Below are 18,934 nucleotides of genomic sequence, written 5' to 3'. Positions count from 1 at the left end.
CAAGGCAGAATATTAAAATTAAGCAGCTAGGATTCTCTTATCCTGAACTGGATCTAGTTTAGCACCCAGACATGTGGTTTGGTGGATTTATTTGAGCTCTTAATTCTCCCCGTCCACCTTTCTGCAGGAAGTAACTTTAGCAGCCCAGTTCCTTAAATAGTTTGATAATGAGTGCCTTAGTTACCTTCTTCATTGTCTGACATATTAGTACAAATGTCATCCATGAGCGATTCTGTGTTTTGTACTCAGCCTGTGTGGACATTTTAATCTGCCTCCTACACTACTTGTACCTACTGGGTTTATTACAGGACCTTGGGTAAAACCTTAAGCATTTAGTTTTTCAGTCTGTGTAACAAAAATACGAGGGCCATAGTGTAAAATCCTTTTTCCACATTTAGTTTAGTTCAAAAATGAAATCAGATTTGAAAGCTGTCCATTATATATGCAGGAAATGTTTCATATTCCTTTAAAGCAATCTCGTAAGAGTGCTCTCAAACAAGATCAAATGCCTACTGAAAAATTCTCCCCAGTGCTTACTGGGCAATTGCTTACACAGAAAGCTTTTTTTTTTCTTAGCCACTGATGTTACAAAAAAGTTTTGTTGCCAAAGCAGCTTAAGGAAAAGCTTAATCTAAAAAGAAATCATATTTGTAAGTCATAAGGGACTGAGCCAAAGCTAAGAATGAAATTTCAGACCTAAAATGGTGTATTACACGCTCCCTAAATACCTTTCTTTTTTCTTTTTTCTTTTTTATTAAAGAACAGGCTTTTTCCATTGCTTCTGCACTGCACTTCAAAAATGTAATCTAAAAAGAAATTTTTATATTCTATTACCTGAAACTACCGTTCACTGAAGCCTTCTGAGAAGAAAAAATATTTCACACTTAGTCTTTATTTGGCACACTGTATATTCAATGAATAGCCCTTGGAATTTAACACTTGGATAAACATCATTTAACTATTTGGCACTAACAATACACATCACTATTAAGAGGAATTTATGTAAAATATAACCCCACTAAGCAGCAGTGATTACCATTCAGTATCATTAAGCAAAGCCAGTTTACTGGGAGACAGTCCAATAAAAAGCAGTTGCTTTGATTTAGTATGTCAAAATTAAATATGTATATCGTAATAATATATAATACACAGCATTTGTGATGAAACATTTCTGCATTAAGTGTTATACAGTGCCATGAAAACACACAGTTTCATGAGCTAAGATGCAACAAGCATCTGTAGCAAGAAGGAACAATTTATAACACAATATTTGAGACAAAACTCCCTTACAAAATATCCATCAGGATCCTCAGTTTTCAGAAAAGCGTTTGACTTTAAGTCCTATATATGTAAGATATAAGTCCTATCGGGTAAACTTAATGGACTTCAATGAGCTTAACTGGCTGAGCTGGCCCAATTAGATTTGAACCTCTGGCTCTGCCACAAGAGATCATCTGCAACCAAGGCAGACTAGATTCTAGCTTGTCTCAGTACATAAGTCTAAGATGTGGCCATTTCAGCTTGACAGTTTCCCTACTAACAAACTTCTACTGCTGATGCAGCTATTCTAAAACCTTATTCTGCCAAAAGCTAGAAAAATAAGTAAGACGTTTTTGCTGGGTAATGTTACTTTCTGAGGGATGTGATGTCAGGTAGTGTGGCAAAGGAATGTTTTAGCCAGTAGAAACCGCATCTGTTCTAAGACAGTCTTCATCTTCTCCAAGTCTTCTGTAGCAGAATATAAAACCTTCTTCCTCAGAGTTGTATGTACCATTTTCATTTTCTCATCAAAACTCACTCTATGTAAATGCTCCTGTCAAATTTCTTCCTCTGTAATCCGCTACCTCCTAGACTTATCCTCTATGTAAACACACAACTGATTTTATGCTTACAGGCCAATCAAAATGTCATTTCTTGTGCGAAATACCCCTAATTATGCTAAATGTTATATTATTTTCTGCTAATATAGATGTAAAATGTAATTCAGCTGTAAATGCTGAGTGCTTATGTTATGCTTTTTGCTTTACTTTTTATTGCATTATATTCCTCATCTCGAAGACCAGGTTTATAGGATGCTCAGCAAAGACAGTGTACTGAGAAAAAACTAGAAATATACCTTTGAAGAAAGAATACTTTTCTTGGCACCTACTGTCATATAGGAATCAAGACTGATGGTGCTGCAAAACAAAGGAATTGAAAAAGAAGCTGCACTCGCTTTATATCCAAGTGTTCTAAGTGCTCGGTCATCCACAAGGGCTGCTCTGAAAGTAATGCCTCCTATGTTATTATGTTGTCTCACAGCAGAGGCAGATGTCGGTGGTATGGCAGCAGAGGCTGGACCTTCCCAACCAATTCCATTACATCCCATTGCCGTGTGACAGATGGCAGCAGAGGGGCAGTCTGACACAATAGCATCTGACATGGGAGTGCACATGAAGCAAAGGTGTGTTGCTGAATTCCTCTACATGGAAAAAATAGCACTCACTGATGCTTGCTGAATATGGAGCCCCAAGAGTGGATGTGAGCACAGTGAGGCAGTGGGTGGTGTGGTGGTGTGCTTCAGCAGCAGTGAGAGTGCCACGAAAGACAAGCTACGTTCCGGATAGCCAGGCACAACTCTTATACCATGAAATGAAGAGTCCTCATGGACTGGCTAACAGTGGTGACTATGGTGGGGGGAGAAAGGAAAAAAAAAAAAAATGTAGCTGAGAATTTGCTCTATAAAATAGTGTTATTGTGCTTTTTGTAGCTGTTTTTATGGAAATAAAATGGAGGCATTACTTTCGGAGCAACATATGCACCTAACTTTATACAAGTATAACTCAGGTTCAATGGAACAAATAGTACATAAGAATTTGCCCTTAAAGGTAAGAATATTGGCAAATGCTGGCAGAATCATGACCTTTCTTTTTATTTCTTGTACTAATTCTACTCTCTTCTGAACATTTGTGCAGCAGTAACTGAGCAAAATCAGTAGAAATTCTGAGTGTGAACAGCTGCTGCAGAAGGCAGTGGGAATTATGAAGATTCAGCATCCATCACCACTCAGGTACCTGCATTTAATTGGATGGTTTTCTTTCAGAATTTTTATCTTTACATCTGTCCTTCCCTTCTTTCACTTCTTTCCTTCCTTTAAAAATATGCATTGCTTTTATTCCTTGCTACTCCTCTACCTAGCCTCATATTTTTCCACTTCTACTCCCCCTCCCTCTCTTGGTTTGAGAAGACAGATTCAATTAATTATCTCTGCATCACCGAATCCAAAGAAGCTGGGTTAAGACTTAGCAGCTGTCAAACAGATACTACTTCATGTCTCCAGTATGCACAGAAAATGTGCTGTTCAAGGTGCTACAGGCAGCTCAGTGCTACAGGGCCTTGATTTAACGTTGGCCTTGATTCTACTACTTACTAATAAGCCAACGAGTAACTGGTATCATTGTTTGCTCACTCGTTTTGTGTTCTCCTGCCACTATTGCCTGCTGGCTTGTGTTCTTGCAGCTTATTTGCTAGTAATGAGTATTAAATGGGTGAGTGTTCTTACATGAAATAACAGTATCCAAAAGTTAATCCTACATGTGAGCGTCAAATAGCGCCTATAGGTGGTTATTGTGTCATTTTAGGCTTTAATGCTGTGCAGAGGTTCACATTGTTACTGGATAACAATCCACAGGAAGTGACACATCTCATCTTACTCTTACTCTGCTCAAATTTGATTCCAAAAGTGGAGAAGGTTAGTTTAGTGCTGTTTATGGCCAAGTTCACTTGAGCAAGCTGTGAAACGCTGAGGTTCTTCTCCATACTTCAGAAAGGGAAACGAGTTAGCTTAAAATGCCTCCTCAATGGGAATGAGTGAAATTTATATGTAATTTTTATTTCTTAGAATAACTCTGCTAGGACAGAACGTTCTACAAGTTATTCTTTTCTGTGTTTGGGGTGGGAGAGTAGCCAAGCTTTTACTTTCATAGAAACAAAATGTGAAATGACCCCTGCTTAAATATTAAACAGGCATAGAATTTTTCTAAAACCACATGGCACTCTGATGTCCTAAAAGTTCAGTTTATAGGTGCTTGTCTGACTTGGTGAAGAATGAAATAAGAGCACATATGCTGAACTGCTAAAAATGTACAAAAAGCAAATGGAAAATACAGGTAAATTAAAAAAAAAAAAAAGTATTTTTTTCCTTGAATCAAAGGCATTAGTAGTGACATTTGAAATATTTCAGAGAAGTGTATCTTTTTAGTATAAGTCTGAATTTAGCAATTACAAAAAATGATCTCTGAATTCTCTGTGATTTTGCTGCTCAACTACAGGAATTGTTCTGTCTTCTATGGCCAGTGAAGATCAGAAAAAGTAATGTCAATTATAGGAAGAGTATAAGTACTAACTAACTCGAAAAGATATGAAAGTCAGTTATAAAGAACAGAACATAATGAAGAATTTCCAACTCAGATATAACCTCTGTGTTAACATATGGTTGTGAGAACTGGAAATCCACCAAGACATAAAAAATGGGAAAGTAGATGCCTTTGGAAGCAAATGCCTACCGGAGATTTGGGACATAGGATAGCAAGTCTCATCTCTGAGGAAGGAATGTGAGAAATCAGCAATCTCTGCTGAAATCCAACATTTTCTTCAGCAGATGCTACCACATCCTCCTCTGTGATGCCATCAAATAGGAGCCGTGGGGTTTTAGAAAACCTACTGGTGACTTGCATGAGAAAACCTGAACAGAAGGTTTAGGTAGGAGGGCTGAGCTCATGATCTCAACACCAGAAAGCTGAAACAGCAGGAAGTGATGGAAGAGATCTACTAGCGGTTGCTTGGGAAGTTTATAATATATTTTCCGTGATGCAACATAGAGAATATATCCAAATCAAAACAGGGCAGTATGTAGCCAAAATATGTTTTTTGGGGAAAAAAAAAAATAGTACAAAGTAATTATACTCATTATGGGAGAAAAACATGCCAAACATGCCAAAGAAGCTGTAGAATAAATGTTGAAGTTAAAATTTTCATGAGTAATTTGATAGCTTTTTGAGATATCAAGGATTAGCATAGTTCAACAAATAGAAAATTGGGTATCTTAGCCAATCACATCTACAAGGGAAAGTGTGTTACTTTAAACCTTTCTCATTGCATTGTAAGTTCTTTCCAAAATTTCTAAACTTCTTCCAAAAATGAGACCCTTCCCTTCTCATTTAAGCAGATCTCTATTGGTGTAATTCTGCTTTAGCATTTCTACATAGAGATGTGTGAACTCATAGGCTTAGCCTCCAAAAAACTAAGTGTAAAAAATATTTGGAAATGTGTGTGCTTGCCTTTCTGCTTCAGTCACATGCCAGACACTTTTCGGAGCTAGGTGTTGAAGGCTGGGATTAGTGGGCATTTTCAGTCTCTTACACTGAGTATATGAGAGCCAAAAGATAACGTTCTCAGCAGATTTTCAGATTTCTCATCTGTCAAATCTGGGTTATGCGTGTGTGCTCCAACCTCTTGTATCTGAATCACAGCATGTCTGGACTAGCAAGAACATTTCCTTTCTTTTTTTTTCTTGTTATTACTGCAGTAATTGTCCCCGAAGGTCTGTGGTTTAAAAGAAAACCTATATTTCTATCTTGTTTTCTTTTTCTCATGCAGTCCTTTTTTTGTGGACCTCAATTTGAGGATCTCATGATAGCTGTATTTTTTTTTTTTATGCAATATTTATGAGATAGTGCTTAGTGAGTATAAATCACTACATAGTGAGATGCAGTGATGGATATTGCTGTCTCATGTTTTTCTTTACAATTAACCTATTGTTTCCTAAATCCAATAGTATATGCTCATATTTTTTATAGATGTGAAATCAAAAATAAAACTTTTTCTACTTCTCACAAGTGAGAATTATATACGATTACAAGTCTATAACCTTTCAAAATACTTTTATCCAGTGCAAAAGTGCTTTAATCTTCTCATTCCCCCCATTTTTATACAACAGCCCTAAATTCCTACCTGCAACACACATGTTCAGAGATCATATTTTTCTGTTAACTTAGGCTGTCTTTCGTTTGAAAGTATCTGAGCCAATAAAATCATAAATGGGTGAAATTATATCCATTGTCTCACAGAATTTTTCCTACATAGAAAAATTTAAGTTGAAGTTACTATGTCCTTTGAGTTATTATAGTAATAAAACACATAACGTTGTGCTTTTAAAACAAAACTCCTGAAACCAATAATTGTTTCCTTTTTTGTAACATAGGCTTTTGGTTCCAAAATAGAAGATCATATGAACATGTAATAATCAGGTACAATTTGTTATTCAAAAAGTAATAACGTTCAGTAATACAAGCCTAATGATGCCACTAGAGACAGCATTTAATACTGCCATTTTTCTACGGTAGTTGCACTGACAATTTCAGTTGGACAGGAAAGCAAACAGACCTCCCTTGCATCATCAGCGATACTTTCACTTCCATTTGTATGTAGGGGAAGAACATCCTTCTGTAATTGTAATTAGAACAAAAACACAAAATACCCTTTGAATCCAAAGCTGCTAATATGATGAAAATGTAGCAAAAACATCAGACCAAATATAGAGCTTTGCTAACTACATCCAAGATGTGCAGGCAGATTGCCCTGGGCTGCAGACAAGCACATGCTGTTTGAGTGGGGTCAGAGGGCGGACTGACGTCCCAGGGGAGGATTTTGCTCCTCACTCCACTGTGAGCACAGGGAGATGAGGTGAGGCACTGGAATGGGCTGCCCAGGGAGGTGGTGGAGTCACCATTCTTGGAGGAGTTAAGAAATGTGAAGGTGTGACACCTGGGGACATGGCTTAGCATGCATGGTGGCGATGGTTGGTGGTTGGACAAGAGGATCTTAGTGCTCTTTTTGACCGTAATGATTCTATGAGTCTATGACACGACCACGTTCCTCTGAGAAAAATGCATTCAGAATCACACACCAGAGTTCTTTTTCCCCTGATTTCCTCCTGTAAATTTTTTTCTGCAGACTTTAATTATTTTCTTTTTTTCTTTACAGACATTAAGAAGCAGCAACAACATAAGCTTTTCATTACTCTAAGTTATTTTGCAGATGGGGGGGGAAATAATCCCTGTTTGTAGAGGTCTCAACTTATAATGGAGAGAATTCTATCATACTAAGCACAAAATGAAACCACATTTTCAATGCACAGTTAATGTTTTTTTTTTTAAGCTGAACTGAACAAAAGGTACAGAACCTCAGAATCAAATTCACTGACAAAGTAATTTCTCTTTTTTCTTTGTCTTTTCCCATCACTATGACAATTCTGCACTTCATATTGCGGTAAACTGCCTGCTTCTGGGACAGCAAAATTCTTTCTTGACAATAACTCACCAAACCATGCCCATAAATCTAAAATGCACAAAGCAGACAGTGGAGTCATTTGTTTAATATATAGTTTTTAAAAGACAAGACATGGTAAGTGAATTTCACCTTCTAATTTGGTGGAAGGCAATGTTTCATTCAGTGCACGGTGACTGGCTGTTTCTTTGCTGCTAACTTTGCTTGTTGATCATGCACCACAGCCTGCCCTTAGAGATCTGAAGCACTGAAAGTGTATCTGTTTAGAGATGATGAACGCTGGCGGATGGAGAGAGATCAAGCAATTGTGTTTTCCTTTCAGAAATATGGTGGACAGAATGGCTGCAAAGTCCCTAGCTATGCCACTTGTCTTCACTGAGAATGATGAAAGAAGTCCACAAAATAAGGTATGTTTTCATTATTGTAAAGCATTTGCAGTGTGCACTTAACTCTTATTCCTCTACCATTATTCCTTCTTACAGCCTATAGCCCTCAGTTTTGTCTAGTGGCTCTAGCTAGTTTAAATTCGACTGGCCTCAGCCAGAAGCACTGAAGAAATAAACGTCAGCATAAACAGGAATAAGCATCTCTCCAAACAGTGTCTCCTGAAGAAACTGTCTGTGCAGGATTTTTAGACCCAGGTGTCAGATGTGAAGGGCTATACAGCCATCTCCCTAGACAAAATAGTAGCTAAAAACACTTCAGTTTGACCTGCAAATTGTTTATCAGCAGCTATCACAAATCGTTATTGGACTCACCCTTGTGTTCTGTTGTACGTGTGTATGCATATGCTTAATTTGTTTGGTGTGACAAATGGCAGAATAGCTCATAAGGCTAGAGAAAAGGGGTGTCACGTTCCACGGCACTACAGCCTGTCTGCTGTTATCAAAAGACGGGTTGGCAAAAGAGTTATGAAAAAACCAAAAGGAAAAATAGAAGGTTACATAAAAAGAAATTAAAAGCTAGAACATTAATCACAGCTTTGCCATCTCTCTCTACATGGTACATAATATGGGATCGGAAGAAAGTGATTTGTAACCTTTTAACAATGAAAAGTTAAAAGATTGCATGCAAAGCAAATAGAACCAAAACTGTGGATGTACTGCTGGAGACAAACAAGATTTCCTTATGTTCCTGAAGCAACCAGAAGACTATGCTGCAGCTAAAAGCAGTGAAATAGCCTGAGGAACATTCTTATGTACATGAAGTAGGTGTGCATCGAACCTGTGGGAATGAAACATTTTTATTTCCTTTGTTAAAATCACAATCTTACCCTGGATTTTTGGCTGGTGGTAGATGGGAGTGGGTTCCATTAGTGTAATAATAATACACTATGTTTTATACATAAAATAATATTTAGGTTCCTAAGTCTCAATGAAGTGAATTGAACTTATGTTACATGACTTAAGATACTATGGTGAACTCTCAATGAAAACACAGCCCCAAAAAATTTCCTTTAAATACACTCTATTTCTTGCATAGTTTATTTTTCTATTCTTACTCTAATATGATGATTTACTGAACTATAATCAGAATGTAAATTTAATTAATATAATCATACACATGGGAATATCCTAAAGGAAAGTAGAATCATTATTTGAGAAATCTTATTATTAATTTTTTCTGTTACAATTAATACATAATTTAGTATAAACAATCTGACTTCTAATTACTATTACTCACCTTCTACCTTTCTTTGAATGCTTCCTGATGGAAACATTTCTATTTTAATGTTATATGAAAACCTAAGTAATGGAACTTTCCCATATGAAACATATTCCATGTTATCTCCCTAGACATTATTTAATTCTGCCCTCAAAAGAACAGACTAGCTAGGAGTCAGTCATTATGGCATTATTCCATGCACTCTGGGTTCAGTCTGTGCAGTATAAAGTCTTTGGAGAAGTTCTTGCAAACTTCACTTACCATAATATATAGATATATAAATATATATGTGTATATATGCACACACGCATATGCAAATATATATGTGTTTGTATATACAGTCAGGAAAGGTCAGAGTATCAGAGATATTAGTCCTGTAAATTCTGTTTTAATAGCTTATTCTCAAGGTATCCAAACGTGACATGTCTGGAAGAAACTTAATGATGGTGTATTTTTTGCACTGTAGTTCACTTGTTCTTCTGTTCCAACTCATTTCAGGTAAATCAAGTTATTTAAAAAATAAAACTGATTTAAAGCATCAAAAACTTTGCTTCATGAAAAATACAACAACAACAACAAAACAACCACCTAATTTTAAAATTACAAGATGGTTATTTGACTTTAGCCTGTTTTAACTATGTTCTCTGAAGGGGATGGAAGTCATCTCTTAAGCCATTCTGTCATGTTGCCTTTCTTTGTCATAGCTTTATGTGTTACTTTTAATATCTACGCGTGTAAATTTTGTCAATGGCAAAACATTTGTGATTGTTTATCCCTAAATCTTTTTTGTATGAGATGTATAGATACATAGAGATGTATTGATACACAGACACACAGGTACAGCTTGAGTCGTATCTTTATGATATTACCATATATGCAATCTGTATATATATGATATATAGTGTGCCAAATAAATGAATCTATGTTAAGAAGTTAACTAGATAGGTGACAGCTCTGAGAAAGGACATTCATTGGCTGCTTGGTCAAAGAAGATGGATTTTCACAATATGTTGTTGGCTCAATAGTAACTACAATGTTTAGAAGAACAATTACGTAATGTAAGTACTCCTTGAACCAATCTATTGGATTGGTTTAAGCTCCAGAGGGATTATAACTGTAGGCTGTAAAACTTCCCAAAAGAAATGGGTCAAAATCTTAATCTGTTTATCTGATTTAGCAGCCACAAGACCAGAAGAGAAAAGATTTTGGAAGGAAGAGCAAAAACCCTAGACCGTGATAGAACAGAGTCATCTGGCTGCAAGGAAGCACTGGTATGTTTGCTGTACATTAGCAGATGCAAAATAATTTTCTCTAAACTTGGGTGGTTATAAAACCATGCAACTTTCATTGGCAAAATGATAATCTCTGTTATTTATGCTAAATACATCATCCTTTTTTTTCATACCATTTCCTTTTTATTAAGCTTCTGTCTAAGTATTAGACATAGAAGTATTGGAAATACCAAAACCAACTGAAAATTGGATTAAAGTTTTGGATATGCCTAATAAGTAAACCCGTAACAAAAGCGATTCATCATTTTCAAAAAAGTGGGTAGATTTCTAGCTGACATCTCCCTGCAAAATAATTAAAATGAAAAAAGCACTACTATTAAATGCAAAGACTGTTATTATCCATATAACATCTTTGATGTGATACAAATGGGACTTATGTTCTATTGTGAAAAATCTCATGAAGTATTTTACTCCAAGAAAGCCAAAAGGCTGTGATTTGTAGAATAACATTACGGAGAAGAAACAAGGCTTATCAGTTGTACCTGGAGTAAGGACACACATTTCACAGCTTTTGGGGGATTAAAACTAACCAAACCAAAAAAAAAAAAAGCAAACCACTCAACAAAAATACCATTTTGTTTCATTCTTAATTTATCATTTATCTATCATTTAGATATCCAGCCCATTCCATGAGGGAACCGGGGCTGTCTAGTCTGGGGAAAAGGAGGCTGAGGGGAGACCTTATTGCTCTCTTCCAATATCTGAAAGGTTCTTACAGCGAGAGCGGGGTTGGTCTCTTCTCACTGGTGACAGGTGACAGGACGAGGGGAAATGGCCTCAAGTTGCGCCACGGTAAGTTTAGGTTGGATGTCAGGGAACACTTTACAGAAAGGGTTGTTAAGCACTGGAATAGACTCCCCAGGGAGGTGGTTGAGTCACCATCCCTGGATGTGTTTAAAAACCATTTGGATGTGGTGCTCAGGGACGTGATTTAGCGGAGGGTTGTTAGAGTTAGGTCATGGTTGGACTCGATGATCTTTAAGGTCTTTTCCAACCTGAGTGATTCTATGATTCTATGGTTCTATGATTTCTGCTACCTGAAACAACTGGCAATAAGAAATTGATCACAAGTATGAGGAGAAGTAGCCAACTACCAATAGGAAACAATGTTCTTTTCACCAGAATTAGCAAGTGGCTCCCATATCCCCTCTCCTTGTCCTGTTAGGCTCATTTGTTCATCCTTGTCATATCCTCAGTTGGGAAATTTCTTTTGCTACTTCAGAATACCGGAAAAAGAACTGAACTACAGTGGTTTCAAACAGCAGGTATTTACTTGTCACTGCCTTCACTGCCACCCAAATGTCACAGATAGGCATTTAAAAACAAACAAACAACAACAAAAACCCTGAACAACCAATCTAGCAGCCCACTGCTTGCACAAAGTTTTAGCCACAATTTATTACCGCTCTTTTTATTCACTGATACCATGGTACGATTAAAAGTTGAAAGGTCCATAGAACTTACTGTTTTGTGCCAGAGCTTGAAGCAGGCAGTCCAAGCATCCCTCCAAGCTATCTGCTGTGCTGTCAGTGGCTGTTATCTTCAGCTTTTTCAGGGCATCACTTAGATTATCTGCTTGGTAAACACAAAGAAAAGAGAAATCAGTGTCCTTAGCCGTTTGGTAACAGCACTGAATGTAAACAGTAACTGTAAAGTAAACAAAATTCTGTATCAGTGAGGAAGGAATTAATGCTCTGTATTCTGAGGATATAAAAAGCCGGGAGTCAAAGGGTACGCATGAAATTAAACTTTTCAGATTTACGCATGCATTCATCCTACTGCATCTGAGAGCAGGACGCCAGCAGGCACTTTATGAAATGCTGCTGAGCAGCAATTTAGCCATCAATATTCTCTCAGCTGAGATGGTTCAGAGAACCAGCAGCAGCATCTCTGCTTGTATCCTTCTCCATGGAAAAAAAATATGATGGAAATAAGTACAGTTTGAATTTTTGCCATCAACAGTGGGAAAATAATTGACAGTGCCATTTTCTGTGTGCTGTGTGTGTTCCCATCTTGGCTACACATTCACGAAACCCCGGTGCTGAGCTTACAGCCTTTTAAGGATTATGCCATTTTCCACCACATTGTTCTGAGCGCTGTTTATATGAACTGTGCTAACTCTTTAAATTCAATCCATCCATAGAAACGTAAGGCATCTTATAGAAATAAGAAACTTCTTTTGTAAATTTCAGATAATTAAATAACCTCTCCTTCTTCAGGAAAAAAAAAAAAGAACAACCACAAATCAACTCAAACCATGTAATGTAACTCTCAACAGCTGCCCATTTATTCTCATAAAAGTTAGGGCAGTATTGCTGCTGCCTTTTGAGTCTTCTCTGTATTTGGGAGTGAAGCAGCAGTGTTGGCAGCTCCCAGCCGAGTCTCCTTGCTTTGCACGCAGATGACTAACCTGGTGTTGAATGGGCTACCCTTTAAAACACAAGTGCTGAAGCAGTTTCCATGCCAACTCTCTCAGTAGGCAGGAATTGTTACTCCAAACAAATAATGTTAAATAGTGTCTAGCCGCCTACCATTCCCCAGTGACTAATCAGAAAGCCTTCACCCCAGCCCTACAGAACCGCAGGTACGCTCTCTTTGCCATATATCTTCTGGGCCTGAAAGGCAACCGGTGCTGCCTCAGAACCTCACACCAATGCAGGAAGCCTCTTCTGAGGGAGCTGGCAGCAGCTGCACTTTCCCTGCTCCTCACTTGCCCACATACAGGATGGTGCCAAGGAAAGGAGGCACAGCCAGAGCTTCCCTGATGCTGCCGTTATTTGCCTGTGAGGCACTGGCAGCCCGCTGCAGAATCAGGAGGTATACCATGGAGGGAGAGGAATTGCGCTCCTCCTAGAGCCACTCTGCTTCTCAGCCAGAGCTGGGGCTTTCATCCCACTTCCGTTTTTGCAGCCCAATGTCCCATAGAGATAAAAGTATGATGCTTCCTTTTTGAAGTTCCCAGTGTTTAGGTATGAAATTGTTTATCAGGCAGTTCGTTTGTTTATTCACTAATGTGCACGTTCTTAGCTACCCTACAGACAGGAACTCTCTTCCTCCTAAATCCAACTCTGTAAAGCCTCTGGAGAAGCTGCACATGGTTCTGCTCCCTACCACCTGTCCTCACTCTCCTTGAACAAGCCAGCAAGAAAGAAAAATTTCTCCAGTGTTGGTTTATGGTACTGCCCAGCAGCCTTAAATGCAGCATGTTTGTTGAATGGCACTCCACCAACAGCTCAACATGCACTGCCATGTCAGAACCTACAACAGGCATTGAAAATGTCTCCTCCATTTCTTTTCCTACACCCACACTTTCTGCTTCCCTTTTCTGGAGAATGTCCACTATTTTGATACCCTTCCCTTACATGTGGTATGCAGCACGATGGAATTTTCAAATGTGATCGACTAAATATTTCAATCCCTAGGACAAATGACTCAATTTGCCATGATACTGAGCACAGGTATATCCCACTGACACACATGCACATCTAACTTCTAAAAATCAGTCAGTGCTTGTGGCAACGGTATGCCATATTACTTTTAAAACATTTTATGAAACTCTGTTGCAATATAAACCAAATTGCCATTCACTAGATGAGATTAGATTTTCTAAGTACTTTTAAAATACAACACGGGGAAATTAAATTAGAAACCATACGCATAAACTGCGTTTTTAAAATAAATAATGATACTACTTGAACTTCTAACAAGCCTACAATTCTAAACCCGTTGCATCTTTAGACATATCTTTTATTCTGTGCAAAAAAAGAAAACAGAAGTAGGAATACTGCGGGAACACCAGACCTCTGGCCACAATATCAGAAGGCCACAAGGACAGGGGGAAAAAGTGCCCTTCAGGAAACATATTATTTGCTCACTTTGTCTCTTCTTGCCAAGGCCAGGGCCTCCTTCCTCCTAAGCAAGGTTAATACCTCGAAAGACTCATTTTTCTTTGACGTCACAGAATACTGGACATATGCAAATATACCTTAAACAGATTCAGAGGTTTTGTTCCTGTTCCCCTCTCCTCCTTTTATTTCTCTGAAAAGAACAAACCTTACAGTTGAAATAACACTGACAGGGATGTTCAGAGTGAAAAGGCAGCAGTGCTCCAGTGGGTTCCTACCATATAATTACACGAGGCTTCCTGATTTCTGCAGTTTCACAGTTGCACTGAACCTGTCATTTAGGGAGGAAGCCTCAGATGCTTTTCTTTCGCATACAAAAACCCTGTTGTTTCCTTGTGATCATCTCTTGCTTACTTTTTCATCTCTTTCTCTCTCTCTGTAGAAGCTGTTTCCAGCAGGCTTGTTACTGCAGAGACTGATCAGGTTCTCAGAGATAAAAAATCCACGGGACAAAACCAATATAAGGCATTTTTTTCAGCTGAGTGCCAGAGAGATGTGAGTAAGTAGATTCTGTCAATATGCAGGGTCATGTGAAAGCTCATTAGGTTGGGAAGATTTAAGGGGACAAGGTCAAGACGGCAAAGGTAAAAATAAGACTAGCTGTGCTTCATATGGTATATTGCTCAGCAATCTGTTATCACGTTGTGAATTTGTGAAGAATCAAGTCAGAAATTTAACAGCAGTATCAGCTGTTTTGTTGATGATCCCAAGCGCAGGAAGTCACTTGTACTTACACACCTGGCTTACAAGATTGCTGTCAGAACCATTAGTTCTCTCACGTGGAAAGCCCTGAACTCCACAGAATTTAATACTGTATATCCTATAAAGATACAAACTGGTAAGTTGGCAAGGGGAGTCTGGCAAGCTATCAAACCCAACTGTCCATTCCACCTCCTATTGCATTTTGATTTTCCTTGGTAATTACATGAACACTCAGTAAAATGGAATGGATTCAGTCCTTTAGTAACTCCTGTTGCTTTTGGGTGCATGGCATTATTACTGTAATCTCTTACATGGGCATTTTTACAGAATAGGAACTAATTCACATAAATGAATGCTTTAATATTCAGTTTCATTTCACTGTACCCTTATTTATGAGAGCTTTATTCTGACTCACTCCTATTTTCAATTACTAATTTCTTTCATACAGAAGTACTGTTCCTTTATCTCATAAAAAGATTGGTAGTTCATCATCCTTGTTTTGGGTCAGGGCCTCAGGAATGCTGGACATTAAAAATACATAAATAAATACATAAATGTTTCAGAAGAGTATTTAGATGGATAACAGCAGTCTGAACAGTTCATTTTTCTCTATCATGTGACCTTTTTCCAGCATAGTGATTTTTTAAAAAAATACCTCATGTATCATTAATATTTCCTGTATCTTTTGATTGACACTCAGTATACTGTTGTGATTTCAGGTACTAATACATTATAGTTGCAAGTTATCCTATTCATTCTGAATTCCTGCTGTACTGTACCAGGATCATCAAGAACTGCAGACTGCTCTGCAGACGTTGTTCAGTCCACAATGTCAGAGAAGGTGCTCAAGGCACAGAGATGCATGTTTCAGAGAGCAGGCAAATAGATATGGGTGATAGATAGCAGGCATGCTAGATATATCTGCAGGTGTCTCCAGGCACCCAGGGTCAGTAATACCCTGAGTCAGTAGAAAAGGCACAGGAATGTCTGAGCAAAGGTAAGGAATGCCTCAAGAAGTTCAGACGGCAAGAGCTCTTCATGTTGTAAAGTTGACTGAGTAAAAATGACTGAGATATATGCAATCATGAGCAGCGCTAACTTGATGAAAAGAAAGCTGCTATTTACCATTACTCCTAACACAACCACTAGGATACCAAAATGAAATTATTAAGCAGTAAATGTAAAGGAGAAAGTATATTTTCACACTACTTGTAATTAAATTGTGGAACTGCTATGAGGCTGGAACTGCAAACAGATTCATTTAATCTATTCAATGAGAAATTTTTCATGAAGAAACTAAAATCCACGCATGACTATTAATACTGAAATATGCATAGAAATTCTGGATTAGGAAGTTCCCAGTCTGCAGATTACTACAAACTGGAAGCATGCCACCTGCCCCATCCCGTCCCCGACCTGCACAGTGTTTTCCTGACATACACCACTGTGCACTCAATCAGAAATTGGACAAATAGGTACCTCAATTCATGGTATGATGCACCAGGCTACAGGGAGGCTGTATGGCATTTGCACTGTCACACTGCGCCTCAGTGCTCCAGTTCACCAAGAAAAGATGGTCAAACAAATCTCCACAGCTGTGCTTGGATTTTGCTGGCCATCTGTTTCCATCTAACGACCTGGGAACGACTTTTACCACAGCGAGAAAGGTAATTCCTGTGTTATCAGCTGCGTTTTTGCTGCTGAACAGATCCTGGGGCTGACCCTGGCCCTAAGCCAGATTAGTACTTAAATCCATGAATCCGGACTTCCTAATCCAGGAGTAGTTTGTTGTTGTTAAATTTAAAACAGAAATCCTGCTTGTTTGTCTCTGTCCTACCATGTTCACAGATGGGTTAAAGGGTTCTTTTCCAACCCATTGTACTAGTACTAAGGAAATACTGATAGATCATTACTTGCAGGGCTCGTGCTGCAACCTGCTTTTAACTTAGGTACGCATGCTCTACTTTTCTAGCATAGTAGCTAATTTTAATGAGATTGCCTATTTTTGACAACAGTTCAGCTGCTTCATTCTTAAACACTTTCTGAATCTTAGATATATACCATCTGGTCCTAAAGACTTGTTACTCTTTCATTTATCTGTTTCCTTCAGCGTCTGTTCTTCTGACACCTCAATCTCTCATAGAGCTTCATTTTTATTACCTGAAAGTACTGATACAGTATGGCTCATTGCCACCTGTGCAGTGAGCTACCTAATGATTTTTGGTAATTATCAGGTCAGCCTATATAAGCTAACAACTACTTAGTTTGTATTCAAAATCAGGATAAAAGCAAAAACAAAACAGCACCCAACAAAAACAAAACAGCACCAGCCAGGGCTCGTTCACTTGCAATCTCTTGCCAATTCAGAATTTTGCAGCAATTTTACACAAAAAAGGCTGCTTTTTAAATTTTTTTTAACCTCTGAACTCCCTCAATAACATGCAAGAAACATACACCTTTGCACGTAAGTTGAACTAAAACAGTCAAACCTTTTAATTAGTACAATATTATTACAAACATATTTACATTGGTCTGTAGCTGCTGTAATTAGTTTCTGCGTGCCAATGATCCTTTCCTTCTTACTTAAGTCCTGACTTGCAAAGACAAGATAACACAACTGATGCTTCAGAAGACTTTAAAGGATGCTGGAAGATTTTTGTCCCTTCCCAAGGAAAATGTGATGCAGATTTAGGTATCTTTATATTTCGTAGAAGTATGCACTGAAGACCTGGAGAAACTGTACTACAACTTTATTGAAGTGTATGGTGTTTGAAAACACAAAACTCCTTAAAAGTTGTGTTTAAAACATTTCCTAGAAGAAGATGAAATAGGCCTTTTCACAAATAAACTAGTGATAGGACTAGAGGGAATGGTTTCAAGCTGTGCCGGGGAGGTTCAGGCTGGACGTTAGGAAATACTTCTTCTCCGAAAGAGTGGTCAGGCACTGGAATGGGCTGCCCAGAGAGGTGGTGGAGTCACCGACCGTGGAGGTGTTCAAGGAACGTTTGGACATTGTGTTGAGGGACATGGTTTAGTGAGAACTATTGGTGATGGGTGGATGGTTGGACTGGGTGATCCTGTGGGTCTTTTCCAACCTTGATGAATCTATGATTCTGTGATTATAAAACAGAAATATATTGTTCAAAACAGAGAATTGGTACTAAAATTTCATTTGAGTATTAGCTAATGTTAGAAAAAATACTTAAGTCAATTAATGAAGACATACAGTTTTAAGTTGATGAAAAGATCTTTTCTGGTACTCCGTTAGTAGGAATAGAACAACAACAACAAAAAGATCTACAAGATGGCTACCAATTTCTTTAAAAATACATTTATTTGACCGATAACTGCACATTTTCTTTTCATATTGTTTATTATTCAAGGTGCCTGATCTTCCACACAACCAAAACCCAGGAGACATGAAGGGCATGAACGTAAAATACTAATTAGGACCTTTGTTAAACAAAAGCTTTTTGATTTCTCAACAGAAAGAAACGCACATCATCATCTACAAGCCAAACTGACTCCCTTCAGTGTTACAAATTGGTACTAATGCAGGTAAGGTGCCTCTTTTATCCTATGTGTCAAGATTAGTCAAAATTATAGAAAAAAATATGCAGTTTTCCTCTGTGTACTCCAGCTTGATTCCCACATGTTCATATGACATTTAAAAATATATTCACTCCATAAATTAATGCATACCACAGTTCATTTCTTCAGAGCCACCTTACTGGATAGAAGATCTTACTCTTCTCCACTCTTAAAAACTTTCTTAAAGGCAATATTTAAGTGGTTTATCTCCGCATATTACGGTATGGCTATAACTTTCTCTGACCATGCCTACTCTGAAAGCTTTGATCCTAATGTTGACTCAAGTTAACTGAGTACAAATGGCAAATGTTAATTAATCAAGACATCACATAAGCAAGAGGAAAACACTTTCTGGAAAATGTTTTTCAATTTTCCTTCAAATTATTTCCCTGATGCATTAAAACAAACACTGAATTTTTTTATGTGTATAATTTAACGGGGCTCCCAATTTTC

General features: G+C 37.9%; 1 protein-coding gene and 1 long non-coding RNA gene across 5 annotated transcripts in view; one reads left to right on the top strand and one right to left on the bottom strand.

Annotated features, from left to right (window-relative positions):
• Nucleotides 1-18,934, bottom strand: part of RAP1GDS1 (Rap1 GTPase-GDP dissociation stimulator 1) — an 89,179-nt gene that overhangs the window by 47,307 nt on the left and 22,938 nt on the right. For 2 of the 4 annotated variants that reach the window (XM_046940155.1, XM_046940156.1), the window contains exon 2: nt 11,748-11,858. In XM_046940155.1, coding sequence (XP_046796111.1) covers nt 11,748-11,858 — 111 coding nt within the window. The remainder of the gene's footprint in view (nt 1-11,747; nt 11,859-18,934) is intronic. The other 2 variants (NM_001031150.3, XM_046940157.1) reach the window with 1 other exon arrangement.
• Nucleotides 1-18,934, top strand: part of LOC107053275 — a 42,152-nt gene that overhangs the window by 542 nt on the left and 22,676 nt on the right. The window contains exons 2-7 of the long non-coding RNA XR_005859692.2: nt 2,302-2,443; nt 2,955-3,049; nt 7,649-7,733; nt 10,172-10,262; nt 14,571-14,687; nt 18,379-18,448. This is a non-coding gene — a long non-coding RNA (uncharacterized LOC107053275). The remainder of the gene's footprint in view (nt 1-2,301; nt 2,444-2,954; nt 3,050-7,648; nt 7,734-10,171; nt 10,263-14,570; nt 14,688-18,378; nt 18,449-18,934) is intronic.

This window comes from Gallus gallus, chromosome 4 (genome assembly GCF_016699485.2).
Source record: "Gallus gallus isolate bGalGal1 chromosome 4, bGalGal1.mat.broiler.GRCg7b, whole genome shotgun sequence".
NCBI classification, from domain to species: domain Eukaryota; kingdom Metazoa; phylum Chordata; class Aves; order Galliformes; family Phasianidae; genus Gallus; species Gallus gallus.
Note: the sequence above shows the minus strand (reverse complement) of the source record. Positions and strands in the feature narration are given on the sequence as shown.